The following is a 27362-nucleotide window of genomic DNA, read 5'->3' as shown; positions in this document are numbered from 1 at the left end:
GGGGAGTAAAGGAGGGAAATGGGACAACTGTAATAACATAATAAAATACATTTTTTTAAAAAAGAACTCAGTCAGCATTTGTGGATAGAGTAAGTGGTAAGTTTTGCCGCAGTCGCCCTCTGAGTGGTGGTGATGGTGGTAATGGAGCCTTTCCTTGTGGAGCTGAAGGGTGGAAACAGTCATCTGAGCTGCTCGCAGGTCCTCGCATGAAGACTCAAGCTGTGTCTCCCTGTTGCAGAGTAAAGTGCCAGTTTTATAGGGGCTTGTTGGTAGCCAGGCCCTGCCCTCCACCACTGGACAGCTCCTCAACGCGAGGACTGCGTGTGTGAGGGAGACCTGTCACGGACTGCATGTGCGTGTCCCTCCCACATTCGTGTGTTGAAGTCCTAACCTGCCACATGGTGGTGTTTGGAGGTAATGAATTAGGTTTAGATGAGGTCATGAAGGAGGGGTTCTGGTGATGGCATGAGCACCCTTCGTAAGAAGGGACCAGAGGGCTGGCTTGCTCTGTCTCTGCCTTGTGAGGACACAGGGAGAAGGTGTCCATCTGCAAGCCAGGTGGAGAGTCCTCACCAGGAGCTGAATTGGCCAGCACCTTGATCTTGGACTTGCAGCCTCCAGAACTGTGAGGAATAAATGTCTGTTGTTTAAGGCACCCAGTCTGTGGTATTTTGTTGTAGCAGCTCCAAGCCAAGACAGCACTCTGTGTTCGCGTCCTTTCCCGAGAACCCCTCAGAGCTGCCTGTCGTACTCCTATTTAAAGGATTAAAAAGTAGTTGTCCTTTCCTCCCTTTCTGGTTTTCATCCCTGAGCACTACCCAGAGCAGATGGTTATGGAAAGCGGCATGTTAAATGAAATGCCTCACAGTAAGGTTTTAATGTTTGGTAAGAAACAACTCTGTGACTGCATTCACCAGCAGGAGCAGCATTGAGCGCAGCAGTGTGTGTCTCCGTCTTCCCGTCATGGCTGCGTTTATCCGCCATGGGAAGACAGCCTCTCTAGAAACTGTTAATTTCATCTGTCAGCCTTGCAAGGTGGTAGCCTTCTGCCCCGCCCGTTATGTAACTAGGTGGCCTCGGCTCCAGGCTGCTGTGCTCCAAGATTTTCGGGGTGCTTTCCGCCTGCCGTATCTTGTCACAGAAGCAGGTTTTTCTTGCACCTAATGCTAAAATTGTCTCTTTGCCTTCATATTGAAGTAATGTAAGCATGTCATATTAAAGTAATTTGTTGGAATATTTGCAGTTTATATCTGTTTTTAAAGGTTCTCAAACCATTCTTGACTTTACCACATCATTTTTACTGAGAACCAGTGCTGAGCAAGGCCCCCGTGGGTGGGCCTCATGGGATGTATACATTGATACAAAAACAGGCCCTGTCCCCCAGGCAGAGACTCTGGCAGGTGTCCACCTCTCGTCCTCTCCCCAGCCCAGACAGGGCTCTCTGGCTGCGCAGTGCAGCCTCTTTCCTCTGGGCCCTGTGGCCTCCTCTAGTCTGGCCTGTCTGCCATGGTAACAGCAGCAAGCTAGGCTGGGGCAAGAATTGTTGAAGTTAAGGACAGGGGCTGGCGATGGCAGAGAGAGGGAAGAGCCCTGGCCAGATTGTGCCAGGCGCCAGGCTGCACCCATCAGTGGGGTCTCCCTTGTGCAGTGAGGCCGGAGCACAGAGGTCAAGAAACTTCCAGTGAAACTTAAGCCCCAGTCGGAGTGACAGGGCCCCATGTGTTCTTCCTCCCTCTTCCCTGCCCCAGCTCCTGGGAGGTAGGGCACTGGCCCATCGTGTCACTGAGCGAACATCCTAATGAATGGGGCGTGGGCCAGACGGCCCACGTATCCATATCCCTGCATTTAAAAAAACAGACAAATATAACCTTCCATTTCATAAGAAGTAGAATTCTGGTGCCCCTAATATGGTGACCCTCAAAGGCAATCCATACTTCCATACTATTAATACTTACTGGAAACCAGGCTAGAATTTTCAAAAGAAAGGATTATACCTGAATACATACAGCAGCCAGGTAATTTGAGTCTATTGATTCTCAAGTTAAATAAAGTAGGAGATTTAGAATAAATATTTTTTTATTGATGTTCTTTTTATATTGAGTTTAAAATCTATTAATATCCAGTCTATTGCACTGATCCCTTTTCTACTGGAAGTGATTAATGACTGAATGTTTTTATGAAAGCAGATGTGCCCTTTATTTCCAGGAATAGTTCCTTTGAAGAGCAAGCTAATTAATGATTTCTAACTGCTTAGTGTAAGCAAGAAATAAAGCAGTTTTGTGAGTTGCTGCAAAGAAGACAATCATACTTGATCTGCATATTACTTAATTAAGCCAGGTCATTCATGGAAAATAATTACCTTCAATTATGATAAAAAGAATTTGTTGAAAACAAATTGGAAATTGTTCTGCCTTTAGTGAAAAATTATATACCATTAGTGCTTCTTGAGGTTAAGCAAAGCTTTTAGCTGAGATGGTGGCTAAATGGGGAATACGTTATTTACTGTAATTGCTTGAAAATGCTGCCGTGTGTGAACAACAATTTTAGATTAATTTCCTGCTTTCTTTAAGTGTTGTCATTTATTAACATTTAAACACCCATGTGAAGGACCATATTTTGATTGAAAGTCCATGAGAGGTAGCCTGGCTCTGAGTCCGAAAAGTCACAGCAATCCCTGTCCTGCCTGCTGAGTCAGAGGATCTCAGTGCAGAAGGTCCTGCAGTGATTGATTGAGCCTTTTTGCATTTTAGGTTGCTGCTGGCGGGCCATCCCAGTGAAATTCCACCAAGTTAAAAGCCTATTAGATAGGATCTCATTGACATTAGTATCTTTTCCAAGGAATAGGTTTTATTTTTTTTAAGTTTTTATTTATTTATTTTTAGAAAGGTAAGAGAGGGAGAGAAGCATCAATGTATGGTTGCCTCTTGTGGGCCTCCTGCTGGGGACCTGGCCCGCAACCCAGGCATGTGCCCTGACTGGGAATCGAACCAGTGACCCTTTGGTTCGCAGGCCGTCATTCAACCACACCAGCTGGGGCCCAAGGAATAGGTTTTTGAACTAAGGTACAAAGTGATTGATTACCTGGCTTTGTCTGGATAATCCTAGGGTTTGACCATTAAATCTTTTGTTTCTATTACTAGGCAATTTCCAGAAAGAAAAGGATTCTAAAAGGTTTTGTCTCTGTCCTTATCATACCAAGCTAGATCTGAACTATTTTCTGTTTCCCTTCCTTTCTGCCCCCACAATTTTAGATACTTTTAAGAAAGACAGTGGTTCTCATGTGTGTCTTTAAAGAACAGCCCAGCTTTGCAGTCAAGTCACTGTACCTCTCTTCTGCCTTGTAAATGGCTGGGAATCAGCAGACCTCATCCTGGCTTTGCCCTTGGTCAGCCATCCTCTTACTAAATGTGAGAAGAACCCAGAGGAAGGGACCCTGCGAGTGCTAACATGTGCACTGAGCTCCTTTTAATAGGATATTGAAATGCCTGCAGCTTGTCAGGTGCTTGACCCATTTCCAGAAACTTTTCTTGTCACAATTTCCTCTTGCATGCCTTGGTAGTACAGGCGATACCTACCTGTAGACTTTCAGTGTGATACCTGTTTAGCTACTTTCAGATATAAATTTTTATACTGTAATTTATAGTCATGTTTTTCTGGGGGGGAAAAAACCTTCTGTTTTTTCACCATTTCTCCAGGACTCTGGATCGATTTGGAAATGTCCTACAATGGGTCCTTTCTGATGACTCTTGAGACCAAAATGAATTTGACCAAACTAGGTAAAGAGCCTCTTGTTGAAGCCCTGAAGGTCGGAGAAATTGGCAAAGAAGGGTAAGGGGCTATATGAATTTACTAACCCAACCCTGGGGACCCACCCTCTCCCTCCAGCCTTCGAGAAGCAGGTTTGATGTGTGGAAGTCCTGGATGCGGATTGAGCTTCCCTGTAAATGCTTCTGGTCCACTGAGGGTTTTGGGGAGTGGTTCCCTGCTTTCACCCCCCGCAGACTGTGAGTCCCACCTCTACTCAGCACCTTTTGGCCTTAGTGCTGCCGGTGGGACACACAGTGTCGATTTCCCAGAAAGTGTCACTGGCTCAGACCAGCAGGGCAGGCTTGTCTGTGCAATAAAATGCTCTCTGAAGAAAACCCTCACTCAGAAAGTACCTCCTTCAACTTTACAGCAACCAACAGCCACATGTGGGTAAGGCTCATGTCTCCAGGGGGTCGCTCTGCTTTGATCACAAATACTTATGATCAGCGATTGACTTTATAGCCAAGAGGGTGTTCCTAAAGTGTTCTGAGGTGCATTTTCCCTAAACAATACAGTATTGATTTGTTTAGTAAATGCCTGTCTTTGTAGAAGATCTTGCATCCAATGCCCAAAGTTTGTCTGATTTAGTAGATATTCCAAATTTTGAGCTAATTAATAAAGCTTGATTATTTTTCCCTTAAATGCCTAGACTGGATAAGCTGCAAACTTTACATCCCCACCCATCTTTAAAATGACTGACTACAAATTTAAATTATATAATTGTTTTTACCAAAATAACAATGCTGGTTGGAGTCTGCTTCTCACACTGTTAGTCCCTCTGCAGACTTGATGGCAGGAAAATGTCACAGGGAGCTGCCTTCTCAGAGTCTAAATATAAGGCGCAGACTCTTACATTTTTGCTTAGTTATGATACTGACCTGATACTTCTATTTATATTGTGCTAAGAGCAGATGGGGGAGCTGGGTCATATGTTTAAGAATGTTCTTGTACTTAGATTATTCTGATTTATCCAGGTTACTTAATGAAATGTTACTGTTTTAATCATTGGAGAATTTCATCTGCTGTATGCTCTCTAACCTGTATCTGTGCTATTTCCCTTTTATTTTTCTATTTGTTAAAATGTGTTTGGATTCGGCAATCTGTGGATTGCATTTTCTGGTGAGTGGTATTTATCAGCTCTCCATGTCGCATTTCATACCCTGTTGGTGCTGAGTCTTGTTTGGGCCTGCGTGACGGCACTGGGAAGTTTGTCCGTTCATCGTGCTCCTGGACGCGAAGGCTCAGTGTGTAGACCAGAGACGACTGAGGTCGGGAGTATTCAGGAGCTTTCCTGGCAGGGCGAGTCATACAGACTTCCTCGACTGGAGTTGCTGGGGGTCAGTCCTGTGGTCAGATGCCACTTCATCCCTGCACCCCCGCCCGTCACCAGGCACGCCCGAGCAGCGTCAGTCCGGCCCAGACGGGAGCTGCAGAACCAGCTGCTTGGACAGTGAAGCACAGGAGTCAGGCAGGAGCGGTCTTGAACGTGAGGCCTAACTAAACGGGAGCATGGCAGGCAGACATCCCTCAGCAGCACTGGTACAAGGAGCCCTTTCTGGAAATAGCCTGCGTGGCACAGAGCCACCCGGACTCCGTTGGAAGGGGGCGGGGTCCCTGCCACTTAGGTGTTTCATGTTAGCTATTACTCATCCGGCTCTCTTGGCATAATTTCAGGTTTACGAATTCTTGTTGATCAGACAATGGACATGTCTCAGAGCAAACAGTCTTCTCCAGACTGTGTGGAAAAAAATCCTCTGCTTTTGGAATATGATAGTATCATTTAATTTGTAATATATTTCTAAAGTACCACTTTTTCCCAGTAGAGTCTGGTATGAAATACTTTGCTTCTTCCTGTAAAGGTGTTAAGTTATATGTTGACTTGCAGTTGGCTGTCACTTAATTTTAAAAGCAAGGAAAAACACAATCTTGAAGCACTTCACTTGGGAGAAAGAGGCCTGGGCACCTGAGCCCTTACGCTTTTTTGCGTAAGGATCCCATTGGGAATCAACGCTCTGGATCCTTCTCCCAGAAATGCCCACATGTGTACCATTTGGCTTGCAATTTCTGGGAACATTGAGGGCCTCCGACAGCCCCTCCATAGCTAAGAACCGAATCCCAGAAGTGATTCTAGATTACATGTCCTCACTTCCGTAGGCCCGAGCTTGTGGAATCACCGGAGGCTGCGTGCTGGAGGGGAGGCAGGGTCAGTGTGCACTTCGAGTGCACTTAAGTAGGTGATCTTCGGCACAGAGATCCTCGGCACAGATGTCGTCCTTAACGTTAAAGCTCCCGAAGAGGAGAATGTCTGAAGAGCTGGCCAGCAGCAGCCCTCTTCCTCTAGGCCCTCCTGGTAGCCCTGGGCTGCCATTCGGGGCCTCCCTTTCAGGTGGGGGCTGGTTGCCCTGCTGTCTTGCTCTGGTGGGATCTCTGCTTTGTCTCCCTGCTTTTGCCAGCCCCCGCCCCTTCCCCCCAGGTGTGCAAATGACTGTGCCCTGGGGAGTCTGAGGAGGTGTTGCAACCTGTGAGAAGTCCTGTTTACTAGTAGGAAGTTGGGTCACATCTTCACATTATTACCCTGAGGGCAATGGTGAGAAACTGAAGTCTGTGTTGCTTTATTCTAGTGAAGTCCTTTTCCCTTTGCAATGTGTATGCACTTTATATTTGCAGACATATTTCCTTTAGTCTTTTTATTTCCCAAATAGTCTTCTTGTTGCATATTTGAGTTAACATACCTTTGAGGCAGTGTACTCAGTAGAATTCAGGTAGTGAGCTGAGCAGTTTTAACTTGCAGAATTGCCTCACAAGGCCAAAGTGAGTCTGTCAGGGACACATTCTGTGTTGGCTTCTCCTTAAATGCAAGGTGGCCTTAGGGTGGGCATTTCCTGTAAGGCGCATGGCCTGTCTGTGTCCTGCCATTGCAGCCTGGGCTGGGTGTGCAAGTCCACGTGCGGAGGCCCCCTGCACTTGGTGTTGGGTCACTTATCCACAGTGTACCTGAGCTGCCGCCACCACTCCACCCCGAGGCGCCTGGCGTTTTGGGAGTCTGCACCGTGACTGCATCCGGCTCTGTGGGTGTACGCACCTGTGTGTCTGTGCAGATGTATGAGACGGATCTCTCTTAAAATGAATGCACGCTGTGAGTGTGGTCTTCACAAGGCAGTTACCTCCCTGGCCTGTTTAACTGTGCATCCTTCACTTACAGCATTTTGGAATTGCTTTTAAAGAGTTGCCTCTGGACTCTGTGACATTCTTTTAACTATCCTGAGTGACAGGATAGTCACTGCCAGCTTTGTGGATGGATCGGATCTTTGAGAAATTGCTTAGAAGACGTTCAGAACCGATGGTGATGATAAGACCAAGAAATTAAATGTTTGGTCTGAGACAGAGTGTCAGTCATAGAATAATTCACTTTTTCATATGTGTCTGGCTCCAGACACATTTCCAAAAAGATTTTAGCAGAGGCAGCAAAACTACAGTAAAACTTTTAAGGTGACTGTTTGCAAGGATATCACACTCATCTGGAATTCTAAGGTGCACTTTTACAAATAAGGCTTCATTAGCTCTCGCACATCTTATATAAATAAAGATGTGTGGAGTGTGTCTCATGCTACATCATAAGGTTGAGATCATAAAATGCATATTTAGTTATAAAACTGAATATCAGCTAAACAGTTACATTTAATTTAGTGAGTATCGAGTGCCTCCTACAAAGAGTAGAGGTAACGTTTGGTCAAAATCAGAATGTTGCGTCATGTGATCTGCTTTAACTGTTACAGCACTGTCTAAATTATTAACTTCCAGCCACAAAATTTGTCCTGCTCTCTGCCCTGCGGAGGATCAGTTCGGAAACCTGAGAGCTCACTGCAGTGCTCAGCCTTTGGCATCTTCTGCCCTGGCTCTGGAGGCTGCCAGATGACAAAGGCCTGTGGGGACAGGAATGGGCGGCGGCTCACCAGGTTTCACTGTGGTTGTAGATCTTGAGTCAGTTTTTCCAACTGGTGGATGGGAAACAGGACACACATGCCATGGCTGGCAGAGGTAGGCTGGCAGCCAGGGAGCCCAGTCATTACCGGTAGAGAAGTAAGATACATTTCTGAGATGGTTGTGTTATCCTTGGGATTCACGTCCCTGACTGTCCTCATCTCATGACCCGATTTAGGCTTGCTTGGAAACCATGTTTTGCTAGGTACATGTGAAATGAAAGAAGTTCCAGTGAGGGCTGTCTCACCATGGAAAGCTCTGGAATTGGTTTGTGACCAGCAAACACACATACGCATTTCCAGGACCAGCTGGGCCTCTGATGGAAGAGGAAGAAAAAGTCAGGTGCTGCTGCTGTTTCTGTGGCCAGGGACAGGAGGCTTTTGTGTCAGCAGGAGGAGTTTCCCTTTAACACTAGCCTCAAGCCTGTTGGCTGAAGCAGCAGGCTCTCATGTTTCAGAGCTGGTGTTGAGGATCCGGGTGTTCTGCCAGGCTGGACACTCTTGGGGTCCTCTTACAGCCAGGCTCCTGTTTCAGGGGTGAAGATTTCAGTCCTGCCCACCCAGTGCTGGGGCCCCTGCATGTGTGCTCTGCCCTTAGGTGCCCTTGGCCCCTGTTGGCTAAGAGATGACTGCCCAAATAGGCTGCTTCTGGTGGCCCAGGGACAACATCAGAGGAAAACCCCAAAGGACTGTACCTCCAGGGAGATGAACCTAAGTTCTGCTGCCTTGCCCTGTGCTGGTAATTTTGTCCTTGTCAAAAATACAAGGCCCAGCCCTCTGCTTAGTGGCCATTTTTAATAGTGTTTAATAGTGCGATTGTGTTCAGAGACTACGCTGTCTTCTGTTCATTTTGTCCTGGTTGCGTCTCTGAGCCTCAGAGCTGGACCATGCCCTTCTGCCTCCCTGAAGCAAAGCCATCATCCGGGCAGGGACCTAGCTGCCTTCTGTGGGGCTGAAGCTCAGCCAGGAAGCCCCCAGTGACCCTTGGTAGGGAATGTTGATCCCTCACTGCTCCTCGGTGATCCAGCAACCCTTATGTCTCTGGGAATGGACTCTCCAACCTGGAAAGATTAATGAGGGGCATTGTTCTCCAGTAAGGCTTTTTATTATTTTGAGGTTTTTCTTTAATGGTTTTTAGATTCGCGCTTCTCCAGGACAGTTCCTGGGTGCTCGTGTCAGTTGCTTCTTATAGTCCCTTGAAATTTGTACTCTAGTCAGCTTTTCTGTGACCTTCAGCTGGACCAGGTGTGGGATAAGACAAACGTAGTTTCACTAGGAAGGAGTGTTGAGTCTAAGCGAATTTGGAGCTAACAAAACCAGAGAGCATCTATTTTTTTAACTCAGCCAGTCAGGGGACTTGCCTGAACATCCCTGTCATTGGTGAGGAGTGGTCCCATCTCCAACATAAGCTGTCACCTCACCATTACAACCATTGTTCTTTCCATTCACCTCCCCACTTGCACTGTTGGTGAACTCACTGTGTTTTGTGTCGACTGCACCAGACTCCCACCACCTACCCTGACGCATGCATTAAAGAGCTCTTCAGACCCAAGTCATCCTTGTTTTCCCAGGGGACTTGGCTTCCCAGGGGACTTGGTGCTGAAGTGTCTCCCGGGTAACCAGTCCAATCCAAGGACTCTTGGATTGGGCCTGTTCTTTTGGGGGTGGGTTGGGAGAATGATGGCTTGTGTGGTGGTAGAGGCGGAGCATCTGTGTTCTCTTTGGAAGCAGAGCCTGGGTGACAATGGGTAGGCTGCCTGGTGACAATGCCCCGTTCAGTTGCAGGCCCAGGGCGTACTGTCTGGCCGACAGCGATGAGGAGTCCTCCAGTGCTGGTTCCTCCGAGGAAGACGATGCACCAGAGCCCAGCACGGGAGACAAACCGCTTCTTCCAGGGGCTGAAGGGTGAGTGGATCTAGCTTCCCAGGTCTCCAGCAGTCAGAGCAGCAAGTTGGGAGTGAGCTGTTTTTTCTCCTTCCTCTGTGATCTTCCTCCACACTGAGTGAATGGTTTTTGCGTTAGTAACCCAAAGTCAGTGATTTGTCTAAATTCTAGACCTTGAAGCAAAAAGACCAGTACAGTTTTCCTTGCTTAAGAGAGGGTTCCAACCAAAATGGCTTTCTTGAGCCCTCAGTAAATAGTGCATTAGAATGGTGTGCTTATCACAAGGAGCACAAATTTACACAACACCGCCCCCTGGTGCTCAGTGGAGAGCATTACCCCTCTTCAGTTGGGTCATGATTCTGTTAAGGTAGTGTAGTTCCTTTGTACAAAGCTCAGACATGCACGCGATTCCTTTGGTGAATTTTGAAACCGTGGATTACTTAGCTGATCTTTTTTGATCATGCAGTTCATTTCTGGGGCTCTCTTTGCCTGTTACTTGGACTGTGGAATGATCAAAGTGCTTAAACAGTCTCTGTCTGCAGATCTTTTATATAAAGTTATAAAGCAGCCAGAAGCATCAGGCTATTCACTTTTGAAATCCTACAGAAGATGAAAAGAGAATCCTGACAGTTGAGGAGGTGGTTCTAAAGTTTGTGTGCATTATTTAAAATCTACCCACTTGACCTTCTTAGGGATGATTGCTTTTCCCTGCACACATGTACACACCATTCCCGACACTTCAGAGCTGAGGGATATTTTAAAAAGCAAATATTCTCTCTCCTTAGGGTAGTCTTATAGTAGTTATTACCCAATATAAGGCTTGCTTCTTGGCCTAAGGATATTAGCTTGAAGTAGCATTTCCCTTCAGAAGTTCCTAAGCCCTTTAAAAAGTAGTTGCCATTCAAAGTCCGTACAATGCCTCCTAGAGTGCAGTCAGTAAAAAATTATTTTATTCCCCTGTTGATGCAGTGTGGTGTCTTGGTGCCCATGTAGAAATGGTGAGGGTTGCCCTGGAGGACACTGGGTGTATATTCAGTTCTTGAGTGTCATAAACATGAGGTGCCATCTCTGTTTGCCCTGGGAGGACTTTGACCCTCCCCTCACCCCCATGGTCGAGGCTCAGCTCTGTGTGATGTTACACCCTGTCTAAAGTAGTAGTTTTCAACTGGGGATTATTTTGCACCCCCAGGGGACATATAGCAATGTCTGACAACATTTGTTATTGCCGTGACTGGGGGGACTGTGCCAGTGACCAGGGATGCTGCTAAACATCTTACAATGCACAGGGCAGCCCCCCAGCAGAGAACTGCCCAGTTCACATGTCATGGTGCTGCGGCTGAGAAACTGGCCTCAATCAGCGTGAGTGAAGAGCCACAAAGTGTTCTTTTGTGAAGGAGCAAGTTTATCTTAATACCCATTTGTGTCCCTCATTTACAGGTATGTTGGAGGTCATCGAACAAGTAAGATTATGAGGTTTGTTGATAAAATCACCAAGTCAAAATATTTTCAAAAAGCAACGGAGACAGAGTTCATCAAGAAGAAGATTGAAGAAGTCTCCAACACCCCCCTGCTGCTAACTGTGGAAGTACAAGAGTGCAGAGGCACCTTGGCGGTGCACATCCCACCTCCCCCGACTGACCGAATATGGTACGGAGCGGGGCCCCCAGGCACGGCTGTGCTTTCCCTTGTTGCGTGACTGTGAAGATCCCAGCCTCCTTACCCTTGACATTATGGAAAGTACCTTCCCCTGGGCAGAAGCACTTTCAGACACTTTTCGTGGAACCTTAATGTTAGTTGTAAATCCAATTCTGCTTTCTTCTGTGAATGGTTGATTCACATGTAAAGATTCATCTCCACATGTTAGGAAGAGTTAGGGTCAGTAGGTGACGTCGGTGGGATGAGCTGTTTCTATTCTTGATCTTCCTTTCTGGAGTCTACTCTTGCCGTCAGTGAGAACAGCTGCCATTTGTAGAGCTCTGATTGTCTGCCTGGCCTGGTCTGTCCTCACAGCATCCTGCGGAGATAGCGGCCGTCGTTATCTCCCCTTTCCAGACGGGGGTCATGCGTTCAGCAGAGTGCTGGGTGGTTAAGGAAGACTTCCCGGGGTCGGGCCTCGATGTTCAGGAGGCAGGAGCGTGTGCACTTGGAAACTGTGGCAGAGGTCTGTACGAGGAGTTGTGACCGGATGAACTTGTGGTTCTCAGCCCATCCGCATACCACAGTTACACTGGGGCTTGTTAAAGATAAAGATGTGCCCCGCCCAGTGGCCAGGGTTCAGGGGCTGGGGTACCGGTCAGGATTTAAAATCAATGAAATAAATTATTCATAGGTCCAGCAGAAGACAATCACCATCCAAATCTCAATTTTAAGTGGACACGGCAGGTCCTGTAGTGTGTACATGAGTATATACAGACTGTGTGAACTGCACTCGCACGGAGAAGGGGGCTCTGTCCTGCTGTAGAGCGAAGCCGGCCTGCTAGTAGTGCACGTCCTCAGTGCTCAGAGGGGCTGCGGCAGTGACTCCAAGAGGATTTTCGACTTGACTAATTACTTGGTGACGTTTCCCTGTCAGAACTTTAAAGTGCCATTTTAGATTTTTTTTAAGTAATAGTTCATTGGGGGGAAAAAAGCCTGTAATCTTATCAACCAAAAATAACCAGTTAGCCCTGGCTGGTGTAGCTCAGTGGATTGAGCTCGGGCCTGTGAACCAAAGGACCACAGTTTAATTCCCAGTCAGGGCACATGCCTGGGTTGCAGGCCAGTTCCCAGCAGGGGACGCACGAGAGGCAACCATACATTGATATTTCTCTCCTTCTCTCCTTCCCTTCCCCTCTAAAGATAAATAAACTCAAAAAAATAACTGGTTACCCCATGGACACCGGCAGTGGTGTGGAGATTACACGAGAGAGTGAGGGGGGAAGGGTTGGGTAGGGGGAACAAAAGGGGAAAAACTGGGTCCACTGTAATAGCATAAATAATAAAATAACACCTTTCTGTACAGTCTTCCAAATCTAATTTAAAATGTCTTTAAATACTATGAGTTGATAACATTTCTTTCCCTTCTAAGCTATATCAGTTATAAATGCTACTGCCAAGTAGGAGATAAAGTTGCAGGCCTCTAGGATAGTGCTACCCAGTGCATGCTCAAATGCTAAACCATTTTCTAATGATCCACAAAGAGGAGTGTAGATATTGAGGGTGTTAATGAATCTTTATAGCAATTGTATGTCTTTATTGTATTTTTTTAAATATTGGCCCATGACAGATGGAAGGTTTTAGTTTGATAGCACACAGTAGCGTCTGGATACTTCACCAACAGTTCTGAGCACTCCATCGAGAAGCCACAGTAGGCGTGGTGTGGAGTGAAAAAGCAGGTCATAGACTGTTCTCTGTTTACATGCGCATATTACAAAGTGCAGGGGAAACTGACCACCTTGGTGGTGGTCAGTGTCCCATCTTGGGACTGGTGGTCCCATCTTGGGACTGAGATTCAGAGAGAGGCACTGTCTTTCATTTTCTGTTTTATACGTTCATATATCTTGGGATTTGTAACATATACAAGGTCTTTCCAGAAAAAGTCCAACAATTGTTAAGGAGAACGGTTTGCATGACATGGATGTAACTGGGCGGCCAAGGAGAGTGGACTGGAATGCACATGAACAATGCCACTTCACTGTACTAGTCAGTGTGGGCAGTAGATGCTGCTGAGTGAGCATGTGTACTGTGTGGTTGTCACATTCAAAATGACTGAGTAGAGCAATGAATCCTTTGCATTAAGCTTAGACATTCCTCTTCAGAAACTATGCAAATGATTCAGAAGGCCGCAGCTATGGGCAACCAGTGATTGGCAGCTTCACCATGACAATGCAACTGCTCATATAGCACGTCTGGTGCAGAGGTTTTTCAAAATATCAAATCACCCAGGTGACTAAGCCCCCCCTATAGCCCAGATTTGGCACCCTGTGACTCCTGGCTTTTCCCAAAATTAAAATCACCTTTGAATGAGAAGAGATTTAAGACCCTCAATGAGATTCAGAAAAATATGACAGAGCAGCTGATGATGAGTGGGAGACCTGTGTAAGGCTCCAAGGTGCCTACTTAGAAGATGACTGAGGTGTCATTGTTCTGTGTACAGTGTTTCTTGTATCTTCTATCTTCTTCAATAAACGTCTCTATTTTTCATATTAGATGGCTGGATACCTCTGGACAGACCTTGTATATACTACTTTTAGAAAAACAGAAACCAAAAAGGTTGTTGCCATTTTAGGAAAACAAAGCCCAGGTCACTGACTTTTCCTCTGAGGCTTCCTGGCTTCCCTGGTTTGTTAGAACTGCTCTCAGACCATCACAGCGCTCCACGCCACCCAGGGACACACGGAGTTCACGGCTCATTCTTGCATGCTACGTTATTTTTAGAGGCGATTATCAGAGTAAGATCATTTAAGTGGTGATAAAGGCATGTGTAAATGAGGAATGTTTGTTGTTGGTACTTAGCTGCTTCCTTTCTTTGCTTCTAAATGTGGCTACTCTTGTCTTCTCTCTTTTTTAAAGGTATGGTTTCCGGAAACCACCATATATAGAGCTGAAAGCTCGGCCAAAACTTGGAGAGAGAGAGGTGACTTTAGTTCATGTGACAGACTGGATAGAGAAGAAACTGGAGCAGGAGTTTCAGGTAAACCCACAATGTCATCTGGTGTTTCATGCGGGGCTGAAAGCTCCAGGTAGTGAACAGAGGCTCTGCTTCATGTGTGTCAGGGTCCTCTGAGGACCCTCATCCCAGGAAAGTACATATATGATCAGACAGGTCTAAAATTTCAGATATGGTTCCAAAAACTCACCCACAGCTCCCTATTAAATAGTCTTCAAAAAGGAACCTGACCTGGCTGGTGTGGCTCAGTGGATTGAGTGTGGGCCTGCGAACCGAAGGACCATGGTTCGATTCCCAGTCAGGGCACATGCCTGGGTTGCAGGCCAGTTCCCAGCGGGGGATGCATGAGAAGCAACCACACATTGATGTTTCTCTCCCTCTCTCCTTCCCTTTCCCTCTAAAGATAAATAATAAATCTTTATTTAAAAAAAAAAGAAGGAACCTGAAAGGAGGGGTCAAAGAGCAAAACGACTGTCTTGCACCAGTGTGCCTGGTGAAGGGTAAGCCCTAACTCTGTGGACCCTGGAGGTGGCTAGCTAGTTACCACTAGTTATCCACCAGTGGTCAGGGAAGTTGCTCCTGCCCTAGGTGATACCCACCTTGCCCAGCTTGTTCAGTTCCCATGGAAACCCTTCTGTGTTTCGCTGTCCCCAACCCTGGGGACCTAAGGGTGCACCAGGCCTGTCCCTGCCCTGTGGATCTAGGCCAGACTTGGAGTTTACTAAGCCGGAGCTCATTCTCCAAGTCTGTCTTCTGCATTTGGCCACCGAAGGTTAAGAGCAATGTAGCTGAAGCCCCGGGATAAGCTATTCTTTTTCAATCAAATTTTAATCAGATATTTGAGGCACATTTGTGTTCCAAGATTTTATAGATTAGCAATTCATTTACTTTATACTGAATTTCACCTTTGGAAGACCCATATATTTTTGCAGTGGTATGTTTTGAGTTACTGCCTTTAAAACTATATTTTTATTTAAAAGCTATAAATATAACTGCAAACCAATTTCTGGAAAACTTTATATCACCAAACAGAAAAGTGGTTTTTTTTTCTTTCCCCCATTTAAAAAACTTTTCTTGCCCTGGCTGGTGTGGCTCAGTGGATTGAGTGCTGGCCTGCCAAAGAAAGGATTGCTGGTTCGATTCCCAGTCAGGGCACAGGTTTGGGTTGTGGGTCAGGTCCTCAGTAGGGGGTATGAGAGGCAACCACACATTGATGTTTTTCTTCCTCTTCCTCCCTCCCTTCCCCTCTGTCTAGAAATAAATAAAGTCTTTAAAAAATAAACCCTTTTTTTATCACCCTAGATTCTGCATTAGGAATTTCAGTGAGTCATCTTTTAGGGGAGTCTAGGGACAAAGAGGAAAAGGACAAGGGGGCAGCGTGGTGCCTGGTCTTTTTGAGGCACGTTGGGAAGTTGGAGGCGAACTGCTGCATTCTCCCGTTGCCACCTGTGTTGGGTTTCATACACACTTTAGGAAGAGAGCATTACTAAAGGTTGAATGCATTGGCAAAATTGACTAATATAAAACTAGTTTATAAACAGGCAAAGCACCTTGCTATCAATCACTGATTATCCTTTGGCTATTCACTATAGTAGGATTTTTTATCTGGTTCTGGTTTTTAAAAAATGTACATTTTGTTGCTAGATTTAAATTAATAAATCCCATGAACTATGGCTTTTGGATATAATAATTTGGAAATGTTATGAGCAGCTTATGCCAATTCTTTTAAAATGACGTTGAGTCTATTTGTCAATTTATGGATAATTTTATTATATGTACATGAAATGAAAGGTTGCTTTTGCCTTCAGGGCTGACTTTTTCGGGTTCTTGTGTTCACACACTGATATGATTGCTCAACTCTTTCTAAATATGGTCGAATTAACTTGGTATGGGTGGGATGTTGTTTCACCTATATTTTAAAAACTTGTCAAAAAATAAAAAAATAAAAACTTGTCTAAAGCCTAAATTATCATTGTAGGGAGGGTGGCAGCCTGAAAAAGCAAAGCGTTTTTCCCACATGGCTGTTCTTTCTCCCTACAGAAAGTTTTTGTTATGCCAAACATGGATGATGTCTATATCCCTATAATGCACTCGGCCATGGACCCTCGCTCCACTTCCTGCCTCCTGAAAGACCCGCTTACAGAGGCTGCTGATCAGCTGTGATGGGTGAAGACCTGACGTTGCCAGTATTATGAGATCTAGCTCCAGGTGTGGGGTTCTTGGCTGCCATCTGTGCTGTAGCACAGGCCTTTCCTTGTGCCACAGCTTCTGCCCTCTGCCTGCCAGTGCCCATTCCACTGTGAGGTGTCATTCCATGTGTCCAGCGACTGGTGTCTGGATTGCCTACTGCAAAGCTTTGACTCAAAGGAGCGGAAGAATCATCGTGGTGGATCCAGGTTATGTGACTTGCACCAAGGTTTGAAGTCTACCAGTTTTTGTGGCAGCAAAAGAGCACATTAAGAGCAAAGCTGCAACTGGAAGGCTTCCTTCCCTTTGCCTCAACTCCAAAGCTTCTCCTCAGGCAGCCAGAGCACATTTCCTCACTCCTAGTCTGTACATGGTGCAGCCCTCCGCATTCTGAATGTCAGTGTGATAACACGTGGAGGGTGGGGATGAAATGTTGTGGACAGTTTCATTGGTGATAATGAGGTGAGCATAGCAACTTTTCTTTGTATTAAATTGTGCATTTTGGAAGCAAGTAGCCATAGAACATACACTAACACACTATCAGCTGGGGTGGGGACAGTGAGATTTCTGTGAACATTAGGCAAAGCCATGAGCTCAAACCATCCCAAGCCTTTTACCAATGAGGTACAATCACCTGGTTCTAATCCCAAATGGTTTCCTGAAATGAGCATATGTGAAAATGTCATGCACCACGTGACCAGATCACCTTCTTTTAGTGTGTCCAGGAAACTTCACACAGGCCATCTGAAGGCTCTCTTCATCTAATTGGTTCGGGTGCTTTCCGATGGCCCGGACAGAACACCTGATTGTGAGTCAAGACCAAAAGTTTGCTCAACATCAAACACTACACATCTCAAAGTTAATGACATTTCTTCAATGTTGCCAACTTTAATTTGTGCATTTGTGTCAGAATGTCTCGTTTACAAGTGTGGAGGCCTTGCCTCACTGTATAATTTGCTTTGAGACGTACATTTAAAATGATTTGTTTAAAGCTGCATTCAACATCAAAATTACCTTGGGTAAATTTTGATATTTACTTGTGTACTAAGCTAATAGTGGTTTTTTTTAAACAGCACCTTGCCTGAACGTGACTTTAAATTAATATATTGGAAAAAATCAAACCCTTATTTGATGACTTTAATTGCACCATTAAACCATTTGACTTAAATCTGACAATTCCAGTCGGTGTGCTGTACTAATTTCTCATTGTGTGAGTCAGTTTGCCAGTCAGTCCGCATGTCTTGTTCACTGGTCTTTATAATTTCTGTGCAATAACTAAAGGCAAAGGACTAGATGCACTACTGTGTAGAGATTACACCACTGTACCCTATCGCACTTAATTTAGTATCTGGGGATTTACAATCGCTTGCATTGTTTCACAAAATAAATATCTCATGTCAAATACTAGCTAAAAGCATCTTAAGTCATTTCTACCGAATCCTGTTTATATGACAGGGACAGAATAACCAGTGGATACAGGGCTCGTGGGCCCTAAGCTGCCAATAGCAGTGTCTATTTTCTGAATGATCACTGGGCCAGCACCCTCAAGGATCCCAGGTTATCCCTCATCACACCTGACATGGATACTATTCTCAATCTACATGTAATTTGAGGGGGACAGTCCTGAACTGTATTGCCCAGGAGTCCTGTTCCTTGGGTCACCCCCTCCAGTTGCCAAAGCAGTTTGCATGGCTTCTGTGCTTTCCTTATACTCAGAACTAATGCACATTAAATCTAAGCCCAGGCGAGAGACTGTTCATCACCTAGAATGTGGACTACGAAGGAGTGATCCTGCAATTTTTTAGGTGCTGTATTGTGCCCGATAATGCATAAACTTCCATAACTACCCTGTTGTAAACTGGGATACATACGAAGTATTAGCCTAACACTTTAGCCCCAAATTCAACACAGTATCCAAATAAGCGGTTGGCCCTAACTGAAGTTTTTGTAGAAAGGTCCGAGCTACACCTTAGCCAGATCAAATTCTTCTCACATACACAACCACGCCCTTAAAGTGCTTAAGGCCACAGTCCAGTCTCTCCCGTATACCGCCATTCACTCCACGGTTAACTGAAATTGGCCCTATCGCTGATCGGGCAAAGATGAGAGTCAGGGTTTACAGGGCAGAGCCTACAGGATCCCCGACCTCTCCCTTACAGCATTTCACCCTTAGCTTTAAAGACTGGGTCGTTACAACCCCCGGAAAAACTGCCCCTCCCCCCGCCCCGCAGTGCGGTGCCGCCATGTCGCTCGCGGTTAAAAAGGCCGCCAGCCGAGGAGCAGTCGGCCCCAGTTATGCGCAAGCTCTGCTCTGGCGCTGCAGCCTGACCCCCGGCACCACACGCAGGCGCAGCGGGGGCTCAAAGGCAGCGCGTCACCACGACAAAAACCAACACCATCGCTGGAGTCAAGCCATTTTATTGAGAGTGGAAAGGCTGGGAGGATGAGATCCGATGTGCTCGGCCTGGCTGGCAAAAACAGGCAGCGGATTTTTGATCTGCAAGAACAAAAGCGGCGGATAAGCAGGTGTGCCCCCGCCGTTACGTTCCCTCCTCCCCACCACCTCGGCCAGGCTCAGACTCCAGTTCGCATCACCCTTGTCAGCAGTCTAACACGTGCTTTGATATAAACGTCATCACCGCCGGCCACTCTCCTCCCACCGCGGGCCGACTGGCCACAACTACTACCGAGTTAAGGCACCTCACCTCCCCAGCTTCACAGCCACAAAAAGAAAGAGAGAAGCCCAGGACTTCTACTTAAAGGAGTGGGCTGGGCGGGCCTTTACCCTGATTAACGAATAGAAAGTCAAACTTCCGGCCACGTGCCTAGAAGATGGCCTAATGATTGGCCATGCTCGCTGAGTCCTCCAGAGTATAGAATGGTTACAAGCCAACCATGGAGGTGGGAGGCAAGGAAAGACTGAGTCAGCGAGTGTCCCAATTCTTCCCGATTTCTTTTCACAGCTCGATCGCTGGTTTGTAATTTAGTGCATCTCCTACGATCCACAAGAGAAAACTTTACAAACAACAGAACGCAAGTAATGCCTAATTTGTTTGAGATATTCTGTGCCGGGAACTAGGCTAGGAGCTGGGGATACAAAAGTGACAAACCTTGCCCCTGAATTCAGAGTAACCTCTTCCGGTAGAAAGAGCTTGTTTATGACAGTAGAACTCTGTGCAACCAAATCCTGACCGTGTGATGAAATCGCTCTATGACCTTGATCACCTAACCTTTCTGAGCCTCAGTTTCTGAAAAAGAATATCCAAAAAAAGTTGTAATGATTAAGTGAAGTAATGTCGGTCTCCTGGCACATTCTGAGTGCTAAACAAATATTTATTTTTCAAGGACAGTGTGATTGCAAAACTTTAATAAATGCTTAAATAGCAGCCTACTGTGGAAGCCCAAAGGAGAGAAGGCCAAGCTTTGGGAAAGCTGAAAGTGCTTCTGAGTATTGAGCTCATACTATGAGCCAGCACTGTTCACCAGTGGATAATGGGAATATGACCCGGTCCTCTAAGAGTTTGATTTACAGGGAAAAGGAACAGTGAACAGTCATGATTTCTGGTTATCTTCATTTCCATCATATGTTTTCCTTGGGATTTGTTTCCTTTTTGCTCATAATAAGGATTTTTTCTCTTTTGTAATGATGAAAATATTTCAACCTACAAGTTTGTAGTTGAATGGGGCTCTTATTTTATTATTTTATAGTCTTAAGTTATATTAAAAATTCCTTTTTAATTCAAAGTAATAATTATTTTGGCAGGTGTATTGTAACTTCTCTATGATTATTTTTATTGCTGTTTAAATTTTTGTTATTTCAACATTTGTTACATTGTGGTACAGTTTCTACATTGAGAAACATATTAAAGTTTTTTTATGGCCTATCTGTTTTTTTATTTCCCCAAATTCTTGAAGTGAAAATGTTTTCACTCTCATGTGCGAATATTGACGTGAAATATTTATTATTAACTCAAACTTAGCTGTGTTGTAATTGTATTGTCCACATCTCTGCATTTTTATGCTCCATTGTGATTGTATGCGCTGTCACTGACTGCTGGTGATGTATTAAGATTGTGCTTCAAATACCATATGCTGGCCAGGATGCAAAGCAAAGAACTTTGCTGCATTACTGTTTGGGAACACGAAATAGTACAGCCATTTTGGAAAAGAAATCAGAGAAAGTTATCTTATAAAGTTAAACATATACTTACCATACATATGACTTCGCTATCCCCAGGTTTTGACCCAAGAGAAATGAAAACTTATGTTCCCCCCAAATCCTGTCCACAAACGTTTATAACAGTATTCGTAATTCCCCCCAGACTGGGACAACCCCAAAGCCCTTTTACTGGGTGAATGGTAAGCACAGTAAGCAGCCGCGGTGCATCTGTACAACTGAATGCTCTCGGCCATAAAGTAGAATGATCTCCTGACACATGCAACACTTGGAAGAATCTCCAAGGTGTGCTGAGGGAAAGGACCCAGACTCCAAAGATGGTTCCATCTATGTAACAGTCAAGAAAAGACAGATCTACAAGGATGGAGAACAGATCAAAGTGTTTCCAGAATTGGGGGTGTGGGGCTATCTGACCACAAAGAGAAGGCGTGAAGGCCCCGTGGAGGTGACAGAACCGTCCTGTGTCTTGACTGTGGCGGCGGTGACAGGACTTTTGTCTAAACTCTTAGAACAGTTCACCCAAAAGATTTAGTTTTACTGTGTGAAATTTCAAAATAAAAAATTAACGTGAAATTATGCTTCAGTCCTTTTCCTTGATTATTTTTATTACTTGCTTTGTGGATTTTCAGGCTATGCTGTTTATCCCATTATGGTTTGTGGCTGGTAATATTTCCCTTGTGGATCACATATATTTATGTGTAAAATCACACACTAAGCTGTAACGGTTTTTGCCTTGAGTTCTAATTCATCTTACATTAGATTAGCATTGCTACTCGTGTCTTTTTTTGACCAGTGTTTGTCTGATATAACTTTGTCCACTCCTCTATATTTAACCTTTCCACGTTATTTTGGCTAATATGTCCTTTGTATTAGGCATATGGTTGGGTCATAGTGTTTAATAATATTTGCCTTTTAAATTTTCATTTAAAAATTTATTGTGAATTATCTCTGCATCCAAGAATACATGTAAAGTATATGTATGGCTTAGAGATAATTAATTGAATATTCATATCCTTACCACTTAATGTAAGAAAAACAACAGTTCTCATCTGTAACTCTGACGCCAACTTCTTATTCCTGATTCTCTTTCACTCAGAGAAAAACCGCTGTCCTGAATTTCGAGTCTGACTTGTTATGCTTTTCTTCTTAGTTTTTGTTCATATATTTGTATATTACTTAGGTTTGCCTGATGTTGAGCTTTGTAGAAATATAGTGTACTGTATATATTCTTCCGTGACTTGTTCTTTTTATTGTGAACAGTGGTGACATTCATGTCACGGCATGGAATGCCACCAGTAATGTAGCCATGCAACCAGCTTCACGGCTGTGTGGCGTTTCAGTGCACAATCACTCTTCTCTACATGTCTCTTCTCTTTATTTTAGATGTTTAAAATAGCTCCCAGTTTTTACTATTACAAGCTATTGCAAAGCTGCTTGGACTATTCTTATATATGAACAAGTTCCTTTGGGGTATGAACATAGAAGCATAATTGCTGTGTGGGAGGGTAGGCCCATTTCCAACTTTCTAGATAGTAGCAAATTATTTTCCGGACAAGATGCTCCAATTTGCGTTCCCACATTGACCTACCCGCTACCCATTGTTGATATTGTCAGGCTTTATATGTTTGCCATTGTGGTATGTATAAGACGGTATTAGTATTGGCCATAGGCCAGGTGTAGTCACAGACCCCGTTGATTTGGTGCCCTTAGCAATGCTGAGCCAGGGTTTTGCTCAGGGTCTGTTGATTTTAGTGCTAGGAACCCAACTCAAACCAGCTCAGTAAATGGGGGAAGGTTTGGCTAAAGGAGGAGAAGAGCTGGGCAGCCTGGTCTCATGCCAGCTAGAATCAGAGCTCAGGCTCCTTCAGGGCTCCCTGACCGCATCCATGCTTCTGTCTGTCATCTTGCTTTGGAATTGGCTTTCTTTTTTTTCTCTTTTTTTAAAAGATTTTATTTATTTATCTTAGAGGGGAAGGGAAGGAGAGAGAGAGAGAAAAATATCAATGTATGGTTGCCTCTCATGCGTCCCCTGCCGGGAACCGGAAACTGGCCTGCAACCCAGGCATGTGCCTTGACTGGGAATCGAACCGCAATCGTGTGGTTTGCAGGCCTGTGCTCAATCCACTGAGCTACACCAGCCAGGGCGGAATTGGCTTTCTTTATAGGATGGAGGCGGCTGCTGGGCCTCATACCTGGCTTTGCTGCTGGAAAGGAAATGAGTCTCTTTTTTCATGGTTCCAGTTGGAGTCAGAGTGGGTAAAGCCTACCCGTGGCTCAGGTGAAGGTGGCCGGATGGGTAGCTGCTTTGGCTCTCTGTTACTGCACAACAAACCACTGTAACTTGGGGATTGAAAACAACGGCCATTTTATTATCTCTCCCACGATGCACTGTGAGTTAACTGACTCAGCTGGGAGGTCCTTCGGCTCCATGTATCAGCTGAGGTCACTTGGGCCTGACTGGGCTGGAACATTCATGATGTCTCAGCCAGATGCCTCACAGCTGGGAGCTCAGCTGGAGCTGTTGATCAGAGAAACTCCATTCTCCACGTGGCCTGTGCATGGGAGACTTGGCTTCTCCATAAGCTTCTCCATACGCTTCCCAGAGGGAGCATCCACGAGTTAGTGTTCTAAAAAGAAGGAAATGGAAGCTGCCAGGTCTCTTAAACCTGCCCCGGGATGTCCCGGAATGTCACTCCTTGTCAAAACCAGTCAGAGGCCCAGTCCACATTGAAATGGAGGAGAAATAAGCTCTACCTTTTGATGGGCAGAGCTGCATGTGCACCGAGGAGAGAAAGTATTGTTTGGGCCCATCACTGGGTGGCTGTCACCACAGAGTAACATGATTGGGCCAGCCTGGGTGGGTGCTCACTAGGGGACAGACAACAGGTCTGTCCACACCAGACGGCACACCTGCCCCTCTCACAGAGCGGCCCCAGTCCTGTGCACTCGCTCCCTTGCTGTTCCCGGCAATGAGAACAACACCTTGAATGTTGAAAACGTCTGACAAACGATTGTTGAATTCCTTCTCAGTCTTCTTGTTTGTGTAACTGGGCCAATCAAACGCTTGCCATTCTGCCTCCGCAAGGCCTCTTGGATCTCTCCTGTCCCCTCCTTCCTTTTGCTCTAGATGAAGTCTCCTAATGGTCTCTCGAACGCCTGCCTTTTCCCCCAGCTCTCCTCCTGGAACACAACTTCAGTCCTGTCCCACCGCTGCCTACTGGAGAAAGCCCAGTCTGACTTTAGTGCCCCTCCACCCACTGGCCCATCCTGCCTGCCTTCCCAGCCCCGTCTCCCACTGCTCCTTCATGTAGAAGCCAAGCACGTGCTCAGTGATGTGTCAGCTTGGGCTCCCGCACGGTGCTTCCCTTTCCACAAGCCTCCATTCATGTCCTCTCCCCCTAGGGTATCCTTTCTCCTGTCAAATCTGGCAAAAGACCCAGCACACATGCCGCTTCTTCCATGAAGCCCTCTCCACTGTGTCCTTTCCACTCCCTTCCTTCCCCAAGACTTGTCTCTGTCCTGAACACCATAGTTCTACTTGAGTTTGTTCCTGCCTTCTCATACTTCACAGCCAGCCTTGTATGTTGGTTATTTCTGTGCATGTTCCATCACTTTTCCCAACTTGCAAACTCTTGTGATGTTCCTTCATGTACCAATCCTTTGTACTCAGAAGCCCTCAGTGATATTTGTTAAAAGAATGAATGAATGGCCAGCCCTGGCCAGTGTGGCTCAGTTGGTGGGAGTGTCATCCTGTAACCAAAGGGTTGCAGGTCTGACCCCCAGTCTAGGTGCGTACAGGAGGTAACCAATCAATGTTTCTCTTTCACATCAGTGTTTCTCCCCCCCTTTCTCTTTCCCTTCTTGTCTCTTTAAAAAAAAAGTCCTCAGTGAGGATTTAAAAAAAATGAATGAGTGGTAATCATACATGTGAAGGTCAAAGATGAAGTCATCTCCAAAATGAAGCTGATTAAATTATAGCTGAAGTTCCTTTCTGCTCTAACATTTGGTTACGTCTATGAATGAACTCCCCTAGATGAAAAGGAAATAGAAAAATGGGTAAGGTAAACATATTAAGCATTGAGAAAAATGGGTAAGGTAGACATATTTAAGTCTTGAAAAACACAGTTGACAAGGCAGGACAGAGGAGACCAACGGAGAAAAGGTGGGACAACTGTAACAACAACAATAATTAAAAAAAAGAAAATGGGCAAATCAAAAATGAGCCAAAGATAAGAATGAAAAAAAAAAAAACCCACAGTCTGGGAGGTGGAAAAAGAGCCAGAGAATGGTAATGCTGAAGGTGGAAAAGTTCAAGAAGAGGAATAGTTAACACACTTGACCCGAAGAGAGGCCTATGGGAAAAAAAGATGAAACATGGTCACTGACATTTTACGAGAGGAAGAATATTTATGAACTGCTTCAGGACAGGTGTTTCCAGAGAGTTCTGTGAAAGTAAGCCAGACCCCAGGGGATTAGGAGGTACGGGCCATCAAGGAAGCGGAGACACTCTGAGAGGACAGTTTCCACAATGGTGCTGTGCTGGGCCTTTGAGAATATTAACATACTGGTGACACTGTGGACACCATGGTGACACAGACTTGGCACAAACAGGTGTGAAACAGAACAAATAATCAGGATTGGACTGAACTACCCACCAGGGCAGAAAGCTCACTCTTCTCTCCCAGATGTCTGCTTGATTTCTTATATTCTTTTACACAACCCCCAGATAAGATCAGGAGACTTATTTGTCATTTGAGACAGTGCCCCTTTTCACCATATATTTGTATAAACTTCTGGTTGTCATGAATATTCCAGGGACATGCCAATCTGTGCTATTGGTTAACTACACCTGCAAGTTACCTGATTTTACCTGGCTATAATGCTGAGGGAGGGGCAAGAATAACAATCAACTAATGGCAGACCACATTCTAGCACCTAAGGTGGCCCCGACAAGCTCTGAAGTCATGGAGGTACTTGGCCTCTAATCGAGGTTGTGCCCCTCACTGGCTGTGTGTTACCCTCCCAGCTATTAACCTTTTCCGATTTCCCTGTGGCATTTGGAAAATGGGGCTGGTAACACCAGAACTGCTGTGCAGATAAGGGGAGATGATCCCCTGTGTAAAGCATGTGTTTTTGCACATTTCCAAACAATATCAAGCAGCCAATAAATAGTAACTGCAAGAAGAAGAAACTCACTATTGGGATACAAGAAAGTGTGTCGTCGGTTAGATTCTATGGCAAAGAGAATTTCTTCAGAATGAATAGCACAATGTTTTCTCATCAAAACCAAACCAAGCTGCTCATAGCGACAGTGGCTTTTTTTCAATTTCCCTTAAATGTCAGGACACAGAGGAGATGGAAAGTTAGCCTGCCACCAGACACTCTTGCATCATCCTTCCATTTCTCCCATAATTACTCCACATGCGCTGTGAGTTCAAGTGTGTTTGGAAGCTCAATGACAGCACCAGGATCACTAAAAAGGAGTCAACTTAGGCTGATAGACACTCTTTCAGATGTTACTGGAGTTTTCAGCCACGACCCCCCTTTTTGGTTTTACCAGATTTTTCTTTCAAAGGGAGCTACCCTCTCACTACATAGCTCTCTGCAAACCAATCTCATAATTATTTTTAAATGAAATTTTAAAGGGTTTTAAACAGAAACGAGGCATAAACAAGGCTAGGTCATAATTTGTTCCACTAGAGGGCGACATTTGCTAAAATAAATAAAAGGTTGTCCTGGCCACACACTGGACTTGGTGAGTATGCTGGATCCCAGGATCTTGAGTGCCCAGTCACCTGCAGAAACTGGAAAACACACAATCTTTGGACACCATCCTGGAGATTCCGAATCAGTGAGGGAAGAGGGCACGAAAAGGTGTTAGAAATCAGTTTTTTAAAAGCTCTCCAAATTTGGGAACCACAAATTTGGGAACCAATTTGTTTCAGAGAGAAGTGAAAATAAGATTTTAACTAAATCTCTCCCACTACTTATGGTCCAGATATACTATTCAGGTCATAGTGATGTTTATATTTTTACTTATTTTTTACCTTGGTGCAAAAGCAGTGTTTATCTTTACACTAAGACCATGACCTTTGCCCTGCTTAGAGGTTGCTATTTAATTCGACTTCTAGAAAGCTCTATAATATGGGCAGGCCTACTCCAAAAGCACCCTACAAAATATTTTCATTTCTCTTTGTATTTATCCGTAATGCCAGTTTATAATTTTTCATAAGCAAAAGAAAAACTGTTAGCCATGTGTGGCTATGGACAATGTTGCCATAAATAAAACCAAAGCTTATCACTGTGAGTTGCCAGTCAAGTGAACTGCATAAAACATGCCAACTGATTAAATGTAAGAACAACCCAACTGGTGCATAGGAAACTGTGAGAACATACAATGGAACAGTTAAGGTCTGGGGGTTTGGTCCAGCTGAGTGCAAGATAAATATATCTACCTGAGCCAGGCTCCTTGGAATGTTTTTTTTTATTTGCTTTATTGGACCTTTAAAACTGATTTATGAGTCAGATCGAGGTAAGCATTACCCTTTGTGTTTCATCCGATGGTGCCTCCAAGGTCACAGTGACATTTTGCATTGTCAAAGGGTTGCCACAGTTTCAGCACAGAAAGTTCCACTCCTAGACTTACTCTGTTTGAGAAAAAGGTCCAGAGAAGAAATGT

The 27362-nt window shown here is 45.0% G+C and overlaps 1 protein-coding gene and 2 non-coding genes across 7 annotated transcripts in view; 1 reads left to right on the top strand and 2 right to left on the bottom strand.

Moving 5' to 3' along the window:
• The window catches only part of TEX2 (testis expressed 2), a 99930-nt gene extending 82017 nt beyond the window's left edge, over window positions 1-17913 (top strand). For 3 of the 5 annotated variants that reach the window (XM_037070238.1, XM_037070239.1, XM_037070240.1), the window contains 5 exons: window positions 3696-3828; window positions 9567-9692; window positions 11109-11318; window positions 14223-14343; window positions 16360-17913. In XM_037070238.1, coding sequence (XP_036926133.1) covers window positions 3696-3828; window positions 9567-9692; window positions 11109-11318; window positions 14223-14343; window positions 16360-16482 — 713 coding nt within the window. In that variant the 3' untranslated portion in view covers window positions 16483-17913. Of the gene's footprint in view, window positions 1-3695; window positions 3829-9566; window positions 9693-11108; window positions 11319-14222; window positions 14344-16359 lie in introns of those variants that run through there. The other 2 variants (XM_037070241.1, XR_005070009.1) reach the window with 2 other exon arrangements.
• An 834-nt stretch (window positions 17914-18747) lies between these two features.
• On the bottom strand, window positions 18748-18879 carry LOC119003817 (small nucleolar RNA SNORA76). Its single transcript, XR_005070033.1, has one exon. It is a non-coding gene; the product is annotated as a small nucleolar RNA SNORA76 (small nucleolar RNA).
• A 199-nt stretch (window positions 18880-19078) lies between these two features.
• On the bottom strand, window positions 19079-19148 carry LOC119003860 (small nucleolar RNA SNORD104). The gene has a single exon (XR_005070061.1). It is a non-coding gene; the product is annotated as a small nucleolar RNA SNORD104 (small nucleolar RNA).
• Window positions 19149-27362: the final 8214 nt, after the last annotated feature.

Source organism: Sturnira hondurensis, unplaced genomic scaffold (genome assembly GCF_014824575.4).
Source record: "Sturnira hondurensis isolate 20B ecotype Veracruz unplaced genomic scaffold, ASM1482457v3 Scaffold0018728, whole genome shotgun sequence".
Taxonomy (NCBI): Eukaryota; Metazoa; Chordata; class Mammalia; order Chiroptera; family Phyllostomidae; genus Sturnira; species Sturnira hondurensis.
Note: the sequence above shows the minus strand (reverse complement) of the source record. Positions and strands in the feature narration are given on the sequence as shown.